Here is a 16,537-nt window from a genome sequence, read left to right on the forward strand (position 1 = left end):
GTTCTTTAGCATGCTAGAGTTTTCAGTGTCAGATTTGTACTTAGATACTCTAAATCTTTTGAGGGCATCTCTTATTATAGTGTCTGCATCCCCCACCTTCACTGCACTCCCAGCATTCTGAGTGTTCTACTTTCAGGTGCTGTTTGCTCTGGCTTTATTTGTCACAGTTATTTTTCTTTTACTACCTCCATGACCAAGGTAATCCTCAGAGCCTGAAAAAGGCATATGACTTTATTTCTATTCTCTTATTCAGTATGAGTAGAATTCTTTTTAAGCCATGGAGTGAAGGAAACGAGATGGCAACTTCAAAAAGTAGATTAAAATATGAACTTTAAATCTGAGTAAATTAAATGTTACCTTCTTAGTGTAAGTAAATAAAATCTTTTTGTATTCCATCATTAATTTAGGAAAATTCAATTCAAGTACATATAGGGAAATGGGAAAAACTTAGAATAGCAGTAATATAAAAAGGTAAACTAGATTTAAAAAACTAAAATCTGGGAACTTGAAACTTCATGTGCAAAATGTTTACTATAATGCCTAACACATAGTAAAGGCTCAAAAAAGTGGTATTACTATTTGTACCTGACAGCATTAATCATAGTACGAATTACCATAATAAATACAGAAGATATTTTAAAAATGCACAATACTAATTTGAAGAGAACTACAAAACTCTGATGAATGAAATCAAAGAACAAAATAAATGGAGTGATATTTCATGTTCACGGATACGAAGACTCAGTAATGTCAAGATGTCTGTTCTTCTTAATTTAATTTATATATCCAGTTTAATCTCAATTAAAAACTCAGCAAGTATTTTGTGGATATTAACAAACTGATTCCAAAGTTTATGTAGAGTCAAAAGACCCAGTGTAGCCAGTACAATATTAGAGAAAAACAAAGTTGGAGGACTGACACTACCTGACTTTGGGACTAAACTATAAAGCTATGATAATCCAGACAGTATGCTCTTGGTGAAAAAATAGACAAATAGATCATTAGAATAGACCAAAGAGTCTAGAAATACACTTACACAAATACAGTGAACTGATCTTTGATGAAGGAGAACTGATTTTTGAGAATGGAGAAAAATAGTCTTTGCAACAAATGGTTCTGAAGAAATGTACATGCCAAAAAATGGATCTGGACACAGCCCCTTCACAAAAATTAACTCAAAATAGATCTTAGGTCTAAATGTAAAATGTCAAACTATCAAACTCCTGTAAGATAACATAGGGAAAAACCTAGATGAGCTTGAGTTTGTTGATGATCTTTTAGATAAAACACCAAAGACATGATCCATGAAAGAAATAATTGATGTTAGGTTTCATTGAAATTAAGAACTTGTGTTCTGTGAAAGACACTGTCAAGAGAATGAGAAGAGAAGCCATAGACTGGGAGAAAATAATTGAAAAAGACATATTTTATAAAAGGACTATTATCCAAAGTATACAAAGAACTATGAAACTCAACAATAAGAAAACAAACAAACTGATTTAAAAATGGCAAAAGACTTTAAAAGACATTTCACCAAAGAAGATACACAGATGACAAGCATAGATGCTCAACATCATGTGTGGTTAGGGCAGTGGTCAGCAAACTGCGGCTTGCGAGCCAAAAGTGGCTCTTTGGCCCCTTGAGTGTTCTAACGCCACTTCTTCAAAATAGACTCGCCCAGGACGAAAACTGACTTCTGCGCATGGGCCACGAAGTTTCAATCGCACTGTAAGTGTGCACCCGCATGTGGCATTTTGTGGAAGAGCCACACTCAAGGGGCCAAAGAGCCGCATGTGGCTCGCGAGCCTCTGTTTGCCGACCACTGGGTTAGGGAACTGCAATTTAAAACAACGGGATACATGTCTGTTAGAATGGCCTGAATCCAAAACACTGACAATACCAAATGCTGGTGAGGATGTGAAGCAACAGACTTTGGAAATGTAAATTGGTACAGCAACTTTAGAACACAGTTTGGCTGTTTCTTACAAATCTAAACATAGCCTTACCATACAATCCAGCAATTGTCCTCCTTGGTATTTACCCAAGAGAGTTTAACACTTATGTCTGCACAACAACCTATACACAGAGGTTTCTGGCAGCTTTGTTCCTAATTGCCAAAACTTGGAAGCAACCAAGATGTCCTTCCCTAGGTGCATAGTTAAATAAACTGTGTCATAGCCATAGAATGGAAGATTATTCAGTACCAAAAAGACGTGAACTATCAAACCATGAAAAGACGTGAGGAAACTTAAATGCAAATTACTGAAAGAATCAATCTGAAAAGGCTGTATATTGCAGGATTTGAAATATATGACATTCAACTATATGACATTTAAAAGATCAGTGGTTGCCCAGCCAGCATGGCTCAGTGGTTGAGCACCGACCTATAAACCAGGAGGTCTTGATTTGATTCCTGGTCAGGTCACATGCTCAGGTTGTGGACTTGATTCCTAGTGGGGGATGTGCAGGAGGCAGCCAATCAGTGATTCTCTCTCATCATTAATGTTTCTATCTCTCCATCTTCCTTTCTCTCTGAAATCAATAAAAAAAAAATTATATATATAAAAAGATCAGTGGTTGCCCAGGGATTAGGGAAGAGGGAGGAATAAATAGATGGAGCACAGAAGATTTTAGGGTGGTAAATCTATTCAATGTGATACTATAATGTCAGGTACATGCCAGTATACATAGTCAAAATCCATAGAATATACACCACCAAGAGTGGACCCTATGTAAACTACAGATGACAGTGTAGGTTCATCAGTTGTAACAAATGTACCACTCTGGGGGCAAGTATATGTGGGCAGGGACATATGCAACTCTTGGCATTTTCTGTTCAATTTTGCTGGGAACCTAAAACTAAATATAGACTTTTTTTTAATGATGGCACACAAAGAAGCATGAAAATGTATCCTATCTAATAAAATAGTAATATGCAAATTAACCATAACTCTGCTACACCCACCAGCCATGCCCACCAGCCATGCCCACCAGCCAGTCAAGAGCGAGTATGCAAATTAACCCCAACCAAGATGGCTGCAGCCACTGAGCAAGCAAGGAGGGAGGAAGCCAACCTTTCCGCACACCCTGGCTGGCCAAGGCCTCCACTCAAGGCTACAAAGTTTCAATTATAGAAGATAAATCCCAACAGAAATGGCGGCAGCCATGGAGCTAGAGAGAGCAGAAGGCTAGGGTTGCCCCTAGTGATGGAGGTAGCCAAACTTTCCGCACACCCTGGCTGGCCCAGGCTTCCGCTTAAGGCTCCAAAGTTTCAATTATAGAAGATAAATAAATAGCAACAGAAATGGCTGCCTCCATGGAGCAAGCAGGAGGCTTGGCTTCGCTCAAGGCTACAAAGTTTCAATTGAAGAAGATAAATCCCAGATACCAGGGCCTCTGCTTGTGTCGCCGGGGGATGTGGCCAGCCTGCAAACCACCACAGGCCCCTCACCCAGGCTGCCCCATGCCCCAAGGGAACCCCCACCCTGATCTGGTTCACCCTTCAGGGCAAACCAGCTGGCCCCCACCCATGCACTATGCTATCTAATAAAAAAATAATATGCAAATTGACCATCACTCTAACACACAATATGGCTGCCCCCATGTGGTCAAAGATCCTGCCCCCATGTGGACACAAGATGGCCACCACAAGATGGCCAGCAGGGGAGGGCAATTGGAAGGGACCAGGCCTGCAAGGGAGGGCAGTTGGGGGCGATCAAGCCTGCAGGGGAGGGCAGTTAGGGGTGACCAGGCTGGCAGAGGAGGGGAGTTGGGGGCAACTGGGCCTGCAGGGAAGGGCAGTTGGGAAGGACCCAGGCCTGCAGGGGAGAGCAGTTGGGGGGAACCAGGCCTGTAGGGGAGGGCAGTTAGGGGTGACCAGGCCTGCAGGGGAGGGCAGTTAGGGGCAAACAGGCTGGCAGGGGAGCAGTTAGGCATCAATCAGGCTGGCAGGGGAGTGGTTAGGGGGTGATCTGGCTGGCAGAAGTGGTGATCTGGCTGGCAGACAGAAGCAGTTAGGGGGTGATCTGGCTGGCAGACAGAAGCTATTAGGGCAGTTAGGGACAATCAGGCTGGCAGGGGAGCAGTTAGGCATCAATCAGGAAGGCAGGCAGGCAAGCAGTTGTGAGCCAGCAGTCCTTGATTGTGGAAGGGATGTCTGACTGCCCGTTTAGGCCCGATCCTACCAGGCAGTTGGACATCCCTAGGCGGTTCCCAGATTGGAGAGGGTGCAGGCTGGGCTGAGGGACACCCTCCGTACCCCCGTGCAAGAATTTCGTGCATTGGGCCTCTAGTTTCATAATAAAGAAGAAGATCAGTCAATAGGAACAGTCCTAAAAATTATTGAATTAGACAAAGTCATTAAACCATATAAATATACTCCATGTGTTTGAAAAGTTAAGGGAAGCCTTGAACATGATAAGAGACATGGAAAAGATTTTTAAGAAAAGTTCCTAGTGATGAAAGTACAGTCTAAATGGAAAATACACTAAAAGTGGATTAGACATGCGAAAGAAAAGATAATAGCTAAATTTAAATAGAAAATACATCAATAGAAACTATCCAAGATGAAATAGAGAAAAAATATAGGACAGAAATGATTATAGCACATGTCCAAGGTTCGCAGTGAACCACATGATAGAAAAACTACACCAAGGCTCTAAGATTCAAATTACTTAAAACTAGTAATAAAGAGAAAATCTTAAAAGCCAACAAGGAGACTTCTACTTCTGGGAAGATGAAGTAGATGTATTTTTCCCTGTTTATCCTGGTAAGTATAACAAAGACCACTGGACATTATTTATAAAACATGCTGAAAGATGGAGAAAAGGCATACCAGCTAAGGACCTTGGGACCTAAGAACTGACTGATATGTTTTCTGGGTTTTTAATTTTGTTTCACATATCACTGATTTGATGCTGAAGAAACCAGCAATTTGGCCCAGATGATAAAAAAGCCCCAACACAGGTCTGTTCTCTCTAGGTAAGTTTCTAGGAAAAGAACAACCTAGTAGCCTAGTTAATTTAGATAATAACAATTCTACTCCAGCCAAATACTGGAGTGAAACTGGACGTATGCCCACCCATACTAGTTAATGCCAGTGGAGCACATAGACTTTCATTTTCCCCAAGCTGTAATGAATAATCCCAACCCTCAGCCAAGATGATACTGAGAAGGCCAGGGAGGGAGCCATGACTTCATCCCCAGTTGGTAATACCAAGGGCTCCCACTTATCTGCCATGGTGGCATTGAAGATGACATTAGGAGCCTATGTTTCTTTTTTCAGTGGTCAGGTGCCCTGACCCCTCCCTGCTTGGATTATGTTAGAGAAGGTCTAATGTAGAACCAGGACCATAACCACTGCCCTGTAGTGTCAGTGGTGACTACACCTGCCACTATGGTATCAGTGGAGGCCACCTGGGGAACAGTTACAAGTCATTCTTACCCCTGCCATCTAAGGCGGCATCAGTGGGTCGGTCCAATTAGGAGCTGGAACTCCCACTTCCACCCAGTATGTGTTTCATAGACGTAGAGCAGTGAATCTGGACTACAACTTCATCTACTAGTAATGAGCAGCAACATCATTCTTCCCCTGCCAGAGTGTGATATCATAAAAAGCCAGCTAAAACAAACTTTAAATTAGAATCGGAATCTCCTATTATAATATCTCAGAAGTCCAAAATTTAATAAAAAATCACTTCCTCATACTGAGAACCTAGAAGATCTCAAAGTTAATGAAATAAGACAATCACTAGATGCTAAAACTGACATAACAGAATTATCTAACAAATATTTTAACAGAGCCATAGTAAAAATGCCTCAGTGAACAATTAAAAGCACACCCAAAACAAATGAAAAAATAGTCTCAGCAAATAAATACAGAAATATAAAGAATAACCAAATGGAACTTATTACTAAGTGTACCAGTTAATAATGTGGATTTTGTAATCAAAGAAAACGTGTTTATTCAAAGTAATGTCCATTGCTAGCTACACATTTCCCCCATCTTTCAGATAATTTGTGAATACCGTCCCAATAGAACTTTTCTTGTTTTGAGGCAAACCATTCAGAGACCCAATTTTGCATTTCTTTGTACGTTTTGAAGTGCTGCTCAGAAAGTGAGTGTGCCATCGATTGGAACAAGTGTAATATGAAAGAGCAAGGTCTGGTGAATACAGCGGGTGGGTTAATACTTCCCAGGCAAGATCTTTTAACATGTCTTTAACTGGTTTTGAAGTGTGTGTTGGTGCATCATCATGAAGCAAAATTACTTTGCTGTGTCTTCTGGCCCATTCTGGTTGTTTTACGATCAAAGCATGGTTCAAATGGATTATTTGTTGTCGATAGCGATCGGTAACCACAGTTTCACCTGGTTTTAGAAGCTCATAGTACACCACACCTTCCTCATCCCACCAAATGCAGAGCATTGTCTTCTTTCCAAAGCGATTTGGCCTTGCAGTCGATGTTGATGGTTGACCTGGATCAACCCATTATTTTGTGCGTTTGAGATTCTCAAAATAAATCTACTTTTCAACACCAGTCACAATTCGATGCTAAAAAGACTTTCGTGCTTTTGAAGCAACATTTTACTGTTGACTTTTCAGTTTTCCATTTGTCTTTCATTCAGTTGATATGGCACCCATTTTCCTTCCTTTAAAAATCTTTCCCATTGCTTGTAAACGATCAGAAATTGTTTGCTGAGCAACGTTTAATCTTTCTGCAAGTTGTTTTTGAGTTTGACATGCATCTTCATCCAATTATGCTTGTAATTGTTGGTCTTCAAACTTTCTCGGTTGACCTGGACGTTGTCTTTCACATCGAAATCATCACTTTTAAAACATTTAAACCAGTGTTCACAAGTATCTTGAGATGGAGCACGTTCACCATAAGCTTCCCAAAGTATACAATAACTTTCAGCAGCACTTTTCTTCAAAATAGAGTAGTGAATTGAAACTTCCCGCAAATGCTCTTTTTTGGGGCACGAAATTCGACATTTTTAAGTGTAAAAATATCTATGATATTAACACCTTCAGCAAATTTGACATATGAAGTTTTAAAGTTTGCTGTCAATACAACAAAATAGCATACATATCAAATTGCATATATATCAACATATGTGTAACTTCATCTATTGAAAAAAATCCGCATTATTAACTGGTACACTAGTAGAACTGAAAAACATGATGACCTATAAACAAATAAAAATAAAACCTCAGTTGCTGAGCTCAACAGCAGAATGGAAGGGACAGAAGAATGAATCAATGAATTGAAGATAGTATATTAGAAATTACCCAGTCTGAACAAACTTTAAAAAATTGTTTGAAAAAAGGAAGGTCCATCAGTAGATGAATGGATAAAAAAAGCTGTGGTACATTTGTACAATGGAATACTATGTAGCTGTAAAAAAGAAGGATCTATTACCCTTTGAGACAGCATGGAGGGAACTGGAGATTTTTATTCTACACTAAATAAGCCAATCAGAGAAAGACAAATATAAGATCTTACTTATATGTGGAATTTAATGAATAAAATAAACGGACAAATCAAATAAGACCAGTGACATGGAAACATAGATTGATGAATATCAGAGGGAAGGGGCAGGTAGGCAGACAGGAAGAAATTAACCAAAGAACTTATATGCATTTAGAGGCCTGGTGCATGAAATTCATGCATGGGGGTGTGTGTCCCTCAGCCCAGCCTGCACCCACTTCAATATGGGACATCCCTCTCACAATCCAGGACTGCTGGCTCCCAATTGCTTGCCTACCTGCCTTCCTGATTGCCCCTAACCACTTCTGCCTGCCAGCCTGATCACCCCCTAACCACTCCCCTGCCAGCCTGATTGATGCCTAACTGCTCCCCTGCCAGCCTGTTTGCCCCTAACTGCCCTCCCCTGCAGGCCTAGTCATCCCTAACTGCCCTCCCATGCAGGCCTGGTCTTCCCCCCCCAAGTGCTCTCCCCTGCAGGCCTGAGTCCCCCCCAACTGCCCTTCCCTGCAAGCCCGGTGGCCCCCAGCTTCCCTCCTCTGCTAGCCTGGTCACCCCTAACTGCCCTCCCCTGCAGGCTTGATCGCCCCCAACTGCCCTCCCTTGCAGGCCTGGTCTCTGCCAACTGCCCTCCCCTGCTGGCCTGATCGTCCACAACTGCCCTCCCTTGCAGGCCTGGTCCCTCCCAACTGCCCTCCCCTGCTGGCCATCTTGTGGTGGCCATCTTGTGTCCACATGGGGGCAGGATCTTTGACCATATAAGGGCAGCCATCTTGTGTGTTGGAGTGACAGTCAATTTTCATATTACTCTTTTATTAGATAGCATGGAGGCCTGGTGCACAGGTGCGAGCCAGCTGGTTTGCCCTGAAGGGTGTCCTGGATCAGGGTGGGGGTTCCCTTGGGGCGTCTGGTGGCCTGGGTGAGGGGCCTGTGGTGGTTTGCAGGCTGGCCACACACCCCGGTGACCCAAGCAGAGGCCCTGGTATCTGGATTTATTTATCTTCTATAATTGAAACGTTGTAGCCTTGAGCGGAGGCCAATGCAGGCCAGGGCTACGGAAGCTTGGCTTCCTCCATCGCCAGGGGCAACTCAAGCCTCCTGCTCTCTCCAGCTCCGTGGCTGCCACCATTTTTGTTGGGATATTTATCTTCTATAATTGAAACTTTGTAGCCTTGACTGTAGGCCTGGGCCCTCCAGGGTGTGTGGAAAGCTTGGCTTCCTCTATTGCTGGAGAAACCCAAGGCTCCTGCTTGCTCCGTGGCTGCAGCCATCTTGGTTGGGTTAATTTGCATACTTGCTCCTGATTGCCTGATGGGCGTGGCTTGTGGGTGTAGTGGAGTGATGGTTAATTTGCATATTACTCTTTTATTAGATAGGATATGCATTGCCCATGGACACAGACAATAGGTTGGCGAAGGACTGGGGTTGAATGGGAACCAAGTGGTGGGGGGAGCAATGGGGAGAAAATGGGGGCATCTGTAACATTCTCATCAATAAAGATTTGAAGAAAGTAAAATAGATTTTTAAAAAAAGTAGGGATAGCCTCAATTATCTGTGGGACTATAACAAAAGTTTTAAGACTTTTGTCCTTGAAAGGAAAAAAGAAAGAGGGCAGTGCTAAAAATACAGTGAAGAAATAAAGGCTGAAACCTGTCCTCCACTTTGGTGTAGACACAGCATACAGACTCAAGAAGGTGAGTGAATATCAAAAGGGATCAAACCAACAAAATCCACAGTAAGAGACATTAATTTATAAACTTTACTAGAGGCCCAAAGCATGAAATTCGTGTAAGTGTAGGCTTTCCTTCCCCTGGCTGCCGGAACCAGCTTCCCTCTGGCACCTGAGACCTGGGCTTCCCTCCAGCATCCGGGACCCAGGCTTCCCTCCGGCCGCCAGCAGGCACCCGGGACCCGGGCTTCACTTGCAGCCCTGGCTTCGTCCAGAAGGTTGTCTGGTCTAATTAGCATATTAGGCTTTTATTATCATAGATAGGAAAAAAGTACTGAAAGCAGCAAGAGAAAAGTGATACCTTATAATTCCTAGACATTTCTCATTGGAAAGCATAGAGGCTAGAGACATGTGACAACATTATCATGTTCTGAAAGAAAAGAAATGTCAATTCATAATTCTGTATCCAGCAAAGGTATTCTTCAGGAATGAAGGTTAAATTAAGACATTCTTTTAAGGAAAACTAAGAGAATCTGTTGCCAGTAGACCTGTCCAAAAGAATGTCAAAGGGAAATTCTCTAATCAGAAAGAAAACAATAAAAAAAGGAATCTTACAACATCAAGAAGAATAAAAGAACACAGTAAGCAAAACTGGGTATATACAATAGATTTTCTTTTCCTGAGTGAATTTTCTAAATTTTGTTTAATTTTAGAAACAAAAATTATAACACTGTCTGATATGGCTTGAAATGTGTATAGAGGAAATAATTAAGACAATTATATTATGAACAAGGAAAGACAAAGAAATGTAAAAGGAGGTAAAGTTTCTCTATATATCACTTGAGCTGGTAAAATAAACCCAGTAGACCATGATAAGTTATCTATAATAATAAAAGGATAATGTACAAATCGACCAAATGACCTCATAGCAGAATGACTAGATGACCTCCTGGACCACAACACTATGACACGCATTGGCGCCAGGCCAGCCAAGTCAGGTGTGATGCAATTGGTTGGGGGGCCCCAGCATTGCCCCATGATCGCCCTGCAGAGGGAGGCTCAGGCCACCCAGCTGGTGGCGCTGTGGCGGGTGTGTGGGGCTGGCCAGCTATTGCCCCGCAGAGGGAGGTCCAGGCCAGCCAAGCAATTGTACCCCACACCTGTCACTCGCAGAGGGAGGTGACCGTTTGCGGGGGATGGGGGACAGCACCGCACAGATGGCAAGCAGTAGCAGTGGCAGGGGGCGGGGCCAGCTGCTGGCAGCCCAGGGAAGGAAATCCCCAATAGGCCCTGATCGCCAACCAGGCCTATGGACCCTACCCAAGGGGTCCTTGATTGCGAGAAGGCACAGGCCAGGCTGAGGGACACCTACCCCCCCTCCGCAAGAATTTTGTGCACTGAGCCTCTATTGTATATATAATGTAATACCTACAGCAACAACTAAGAAAGCTATACAAATATATATCCAGAACATTATAGGTAAATAAAAATGGATTCCTAAGAAATGTTCAAGTAATCCACAGGAAAGCAGAACAAAGAAAATAAACAAAATCCCTTAGCATATTAATAGTCATAATAAATGTAAATTGTCTAAATATACCAATCAAAAGACAGACTTCGAGAGTTGATTTTAAAAATAAAAAACCCAACTATATGCTGTCTCCAAGAAACTTCAAATATAATAATACTAGAGGCCCAGTGCATGGATTCATGCACTGGTGGGGCCCTTGGCCTGGCCAGCTCATGGGGGAGGGGTCGCACAGAGGGAGTATCCGTGGGAGAGGCTCATGCCACTGTAGCTTCACTCACCAGCCGTGAGCCCTTCTGGCTCCCGTTGGTCAGCTGAGTGGCGCTCCTCCTGTAGGAACGCACTGACCACCAGGGAGTGGCTCCTGCATTGAGCATCTGCCCCCTTGTGGTCAGTGTGCATCATAGCTACCGGCCGGTTGTCCAGTCATCCGGTCGCTTAGGGTTTTATATAGATAGATAAGTATTTAGAAAATAGATGGTAAAAGATATATCATGCAAACATTAAAAGAGGCAGGAGTGGGTATATTAGATAAAATAGACTTCAAAGAAAAATACAGAGGTAGACATTATATAATGACAGAAAGCCAGCCCACCAAGAAGACAATGAATACTAAATGTGTATGAATCAGAGCTGCAAAATATGTGAAGTAAAAACTGATAGAACTAAAAGGAGAAACAGACAAATTCACAATTATTGTTGGAGACTTCACACTCCTGTCTTAACAATTGATAGAACAATTAGAAAATTAGGAAGGCTATATAACTCAATATCACCATCACTCAACAGAAGCTAGTCAACACTTATTGAACACCCAATAAGAGTACCTAAATATATTGTTTTCAAGTGTCACTGAACATATACCAAGATAGAGCATAATCCTGGGCCATAAAATAAACCTCAGCAATTTTTAAAAATATGTTTTTAGTGATTTTTTGTGGAGAGAGGAAGGAAGAGAGAGAGATAGAAACATTAATAGGCTGCCTCCTGCATGCACCCTACCAGGGATCGAGCCTGCAACCCGGGCATATGCCCTGACTGGGAATCGATCCAATGACCTCTTGGTTCATGGGTTGATACTCAGCCACTGAGTCACACTGGCTGGGCAACAAATATATAAAAATTGAAATTATACAGAGTGAGTTCATCACCCACTATGGAATTAAGCTAGAAATCAATAACAGAAAGGTAGCAGGGAAGCCTTCAAATGAAATGACACACTTCAAATAATTCATGAGCCAAAGAGGAAGTTGCAATGAGAAAACTATTTCAAAACAATAAATAGACCTGAGTGAAAATGAAAATGAAAATGCAGTATATTAAAAAACATTTGGGACACAACTAAAACAGTGCTGAGAGGAAAATTTATAGCACTAAATGCATTCATTAGAAAAGAAGAAAAGTGTCAAATCAATAATCTACTCCTACTTTAACCAGAAAGAAAGGATTAAAATAAACCCAGAGCAAGCAGAGGGAAGGAAACAAGAAAGATACAGGCAGAAATCAATGAAATTGAAAACAAGAACAGCAGAGAAAAAGTGAAATAAAGAGCTGTTTCTTTGAGAAGATTAGTAAGTTGACAAAACTTAGGCTAAACTGACAAAAAGGAAAGACACAAATTACCTATATCAGGAATAAAACAGACTATCACTACAGACCTTGCAGACATGAAAAGGGTAATAAGATATCCTTATTAGCTTATATAGAGGTGAACAATTCTACCAAAATAAATTTGAGAAACAGATGAAACAGGCACATACTACCATAACTCTGCCCACATGAAATAGATAATTTAAATAGTTGTATAACTATTAACCCTTTGCACTCGCTTGCTTTTTTCTCGATTCCTGCTACCGATGCTAACCGTGTCGAGTCATACTCGACATCCGAGTGCAAAAGGTTAAGGAAACTAAATTTGTAATTTAAAAATTCCCCAAAAGTATGATTTAATTGGAGAATTCTACCAAGTGATTAAAAAAACAAAGAAAACCAGTTCTGCACACTGTCTTCCAGAAAATGGAAGGGGGGAGGGGGGATTGTTCCCAGTGGGGGAAACTGGGCTAAGGATACACAGGATCTTTCTGTATTATTCCTTACAACTGCATGTGAACCTACCACTATCTAAAAATAAGAAGTTAATTTTAAAAAAAGTAACCAGAGAAAAAGGATATTTTGTATAGAAGAACAAAGATAATGACAACAGATTTCTTTCTGGAAATAATATAAGCCTAGCAGTAAAGCAATATCTTTAAAATTCTGAAAGAAAAAAAAATTAGGTCATTTGACTTCAGACTCTGTACTCTTAACAATATCTCTGTGCTGTATCATAAAGATAATAAAAACAAAGACCGATGGAATAATTAGATATAAGGTGAAGTAATTAGATACACTACCTTTTCCTTTTGGGTCCCCTAGGGCAGTGGTCAGCAAACTCATTAGTCAACAGAGCCAAATATCAACAGTACAACGATTGAAATTTCTTCTGAGAGCCAAATTTTTTAAACTTAAACTTCTTCTAATGCCACTTCTTCAAAATAGACTCGCCCAGGCCATGGTATTTTGTGGAAGAGCCACACTCAAGGGGCCAAAGAGCTGCATGTGGCTCACGAGCCACAGTTTGCCGACCACGGCCCTAGGGAATTAGAGTGGTGCTACCATCCATTGAAAAGAAGATCAACAATTATGTATTTCTAGTTCCTGATCTGTTTGTGTTCTTTTACTTCAACAGTTTTTAAAAAGTAAAATTGTTTAATACATCATCTTACTTGTCAAGGAAGCTTTTATATTCTCACAGAGAATAAAGTAGCATGGAGGTAACTAACACAGGGCCATTTGGATAAATGTCATAAAAGAGAAATTTAAACAAAGCCTTTTGTAAATTTAGAGAAAGGATTGAGAGCACAGCAAATTGAAGATATCAATGAAGATGACAAGTGAATCTGACTGAGAGTGGAGGGAAAGACAGGAGCTGAGGGTGTGTCCAAGATCTGTGCCCAGATGACTGGGACAAGTTTGGTGTCATAGCAGTGACTGAATAGAACCATCTTGAGAGCAGAGGTTTTGTGTTTGTTTTGTGCTTGCTTTTCTGATGTGTCTTTACTACCCAGAACAGTGCCAGGTGCACGACAATAATTGAATAAAGAAATGAGGAGGCAGTGGTCATCACTTTTGGTTGGAATGATTTGATAATGAGCTCTGGTTTAGGGGTTGTAAATGTGAGGTCTAATAATTCTGACTCTGCATTAGCCAGCTCAGTCCATAGCTTCAGCTACCACTTCAGCTATCACACAGATGCCCCTCCAAACTACTAGAGAAAGCAGTAAAGCAGGAAACATGCCTGTCAAGAACATTAGTTGTCTGACCCCATATGTAATATGCAGACTACAAGAGAAAGTATTGTTACTAAATGCAATTATATGTGTAGCACACTCAGCTTAAGCACTCACTAAAGTACTCAGTAAAGGCATCATTATCTGAATCTGAGTTATACATTGACTCCTGAGCTAGATGAGTTACCTTATGCAAAAGCTAAATGGTACCTTAAAGATCATCCATCCCATGCCTTTCATTTTAACTGAGGCCAAAGTGAAAAAGTGACTTGCACAGAGTCACACAAGGAGCTGAAAAGAAAAAGAATTGGCAGAAACCAAACCCCAGGGACAATGTTTATATGTAAAATGTGGGAGGAAAAATAGGAGAGAACTAATTAGTTGGGCTTTTGGGGACTTGACCCTGAATTGTATAGCTGCCTTCTAAAAATTTTTTATTTTCTGGAAAAGAATATTTGCTTGCTAGATAGCTCTACCTAAATTTCCCATTGACATAATTAATTCAGCATGCCCAAATTGCAATTGGAATTATTACATGTTAAAACTGAAAAGGATCTTAGAGGGCCTCCAGTCTAATGTCTTGTTTTACAGATGAGGAGAAGATTCTGCACTGGGGTGTAGGACTCACACTTCTTACGTTCATCTGTAGCCAAGTGACCAATCAGTTGTCTCTTGGGCCACTTTTGTCTGGGTTGCATAGCATTACTTTAAATCCTTTTGGCTTAGAGGGAGTCTTTGAAGCTCATCCTGGCTATAAAACAATTCCTGGTGATATTTAGAGCAGTGGTTTCTAACTTTTTAAAAAAACAACAGTGGAATCCTTTAAGTTGAATCATCTGAAGAAATCTATATGAAAGGAGACTAAAAAGAGGAGGTCTGGTTAACTACAAAGGTTTGGTGGTGGTGGTGGGAGGGACAGATTGGGAGATCAGGAAAAGGAAAGTGCATTTTACCATGATTACTTGGCCTCCTCATTCCTAGAGGAGAGAGGCCTCCAATGTACCTCAGTGGTTACAAGCAGTTTGAAACCCACTAATTGGGAGGCCCTGGGGTGGGAGTTCCGGGGGTGTCTGGAAGTGATGCTTGGCATGAATGAGAAGAGCACTAGTGTTTCTGCTCTACGGTTCCCCAGTGACCTTTCCAAGTGCTGTGGGGTAATGACTTCCAATTCTTTTTTGAATCTGAGAATTAGGAACTATACCGTCATTACAATTAGGGCTTTAATAAACTCTCAGCTATCATTTAAAAACTTTAATCGCTCACATTTGTAGTCATTTATATAGACAAGCAGCTTTTTTGTGAATTAAGTTGCCTTATTAGTATAGACAGCCCAAGCATTACTGTCACATGAGGAAAAGCTTAGCAGTAATCAGCATATTGATCTTACATAGGCCCCTGCAATGTTCTGATTAATTTTTTAAATACTTGACATTTTAATAATTATTTTATAGTATTATTTATAACTTTGAATTTTATTTGGCAACTGATGAAGCCCTGTGCTAAACACCATGAGGAGTATAGGACAAGGTACTTGCCCTCACATTTGAGCCATGCTGAATCAGAATGAAGAATGTGACATTTTAGAGTTTTTTCCTTGCTACTTCATTTCATTACCTAAGCTTTCTTTTTTACATTGTGCAGTTACAAATTTTAATTTACTGACTTGTAATGCATGTTCATGACTGAAAATTTAATAATTTAAAGTTGTGTGCTTTTTTTCAAATTGTTATTAGATTGCAAGACTGGAGAAAGATAAAGAAGAACTACATAATCAGCTGCTTAGTCTTGATCCCACAAGAGATAGCAAACGAGTGGAGCAACTTACTCGAGAAAAAGTCCATTTGGTTCAGAAATTAAAAGAGTTACAAGCTGAAGTAGCCGAATTAAGGGCTGAAAAAGAGAATTCTAGTGCTCAGGTAGAAAATGTCCAAAGAATTCAGGTGCAGCAGTTGGCTGAGATGCAGGCTACAATCAGATCCCTGGAGGTAAGGTTTTAATTGCTTCCCAGTAGAAAAAAGTATGGCACACTTTTTTAAAAGTGCATTGACAAGCCTCTGATTTTTAGAGCATCAATATATGCTCACCAATTTAATAATGCTGATGCATTTGTGGAATCACGAGAGTATATACTTTTTGTAAAGATGAAAGCTATTGATTCATAAGCATTGGATATGCTGCCACATATATAAAGGGAGTATTTCTTCTTTGGGAGTCAAGTCACCTGTCTTAAATGATTTAACTCTTATAAGGCCACAGAATAGAATATGCAAAATCCAAAAAAATTTATTTGAGTTTCTGGAGACTAAAGTGATCTCAAACCAGAAGGAACTATTTTTTTCTAGATGGTTATTTCCTTACACTGGAAGTTAAAGTCTTAAAATCATAAGTCCTGTTCAAACAGAAATACCATACTTATATAATCTATGGGAGCTTACCAGAGTAATAAAATTTGACTTGGCTACTAATGCATAAGGCTTTACTGAATTGTTTTCCTGAGTTCATTAGAGAGAAATAAGAGCTGGCAGA

The 16,537-nt window shown here is 40.7% G+C and overlaps 1 protein-coding gene across 2 annotated transcripts in view; it reads left to right on the plus strand.

The window, feature by feature from the left end:
- CEP83 (centrosomal protein 83) overlaps positions 1-16,537 on the plus strand; it is a 113,898-nt gene that overhangs the window by 46,154 nt on the left and 51,207 nt on the right. For both annotated transcript variants that reach the window (XM_008143758.3, XM_054718796.1), the window contains exon 6: positions 15,745-15,996. In XM_008143758.3, the coding sequence (XP_008141980.2) occupies positions 15,745-15,996 (252 nt within the window). The remainder of the gene's footprint in view (positions 1-15,744; positions 15,997-16,537) is intronic.

This window comes from Eptesicus fuscus, chromosome 7 (assembly GCF_027574615.1).
Source record: "Eptesicus fuscus isolate TK198812 chromosome 7, DD_ASM_mEF_20220401, whole genome shotgun sequence".
Lineage (NCBI taxonomy): Eukaryota > Metazoa > Chordata > Mammalia > Chiroptera > Vespertilionidae > Eptesicus > Eptesicus fuscus.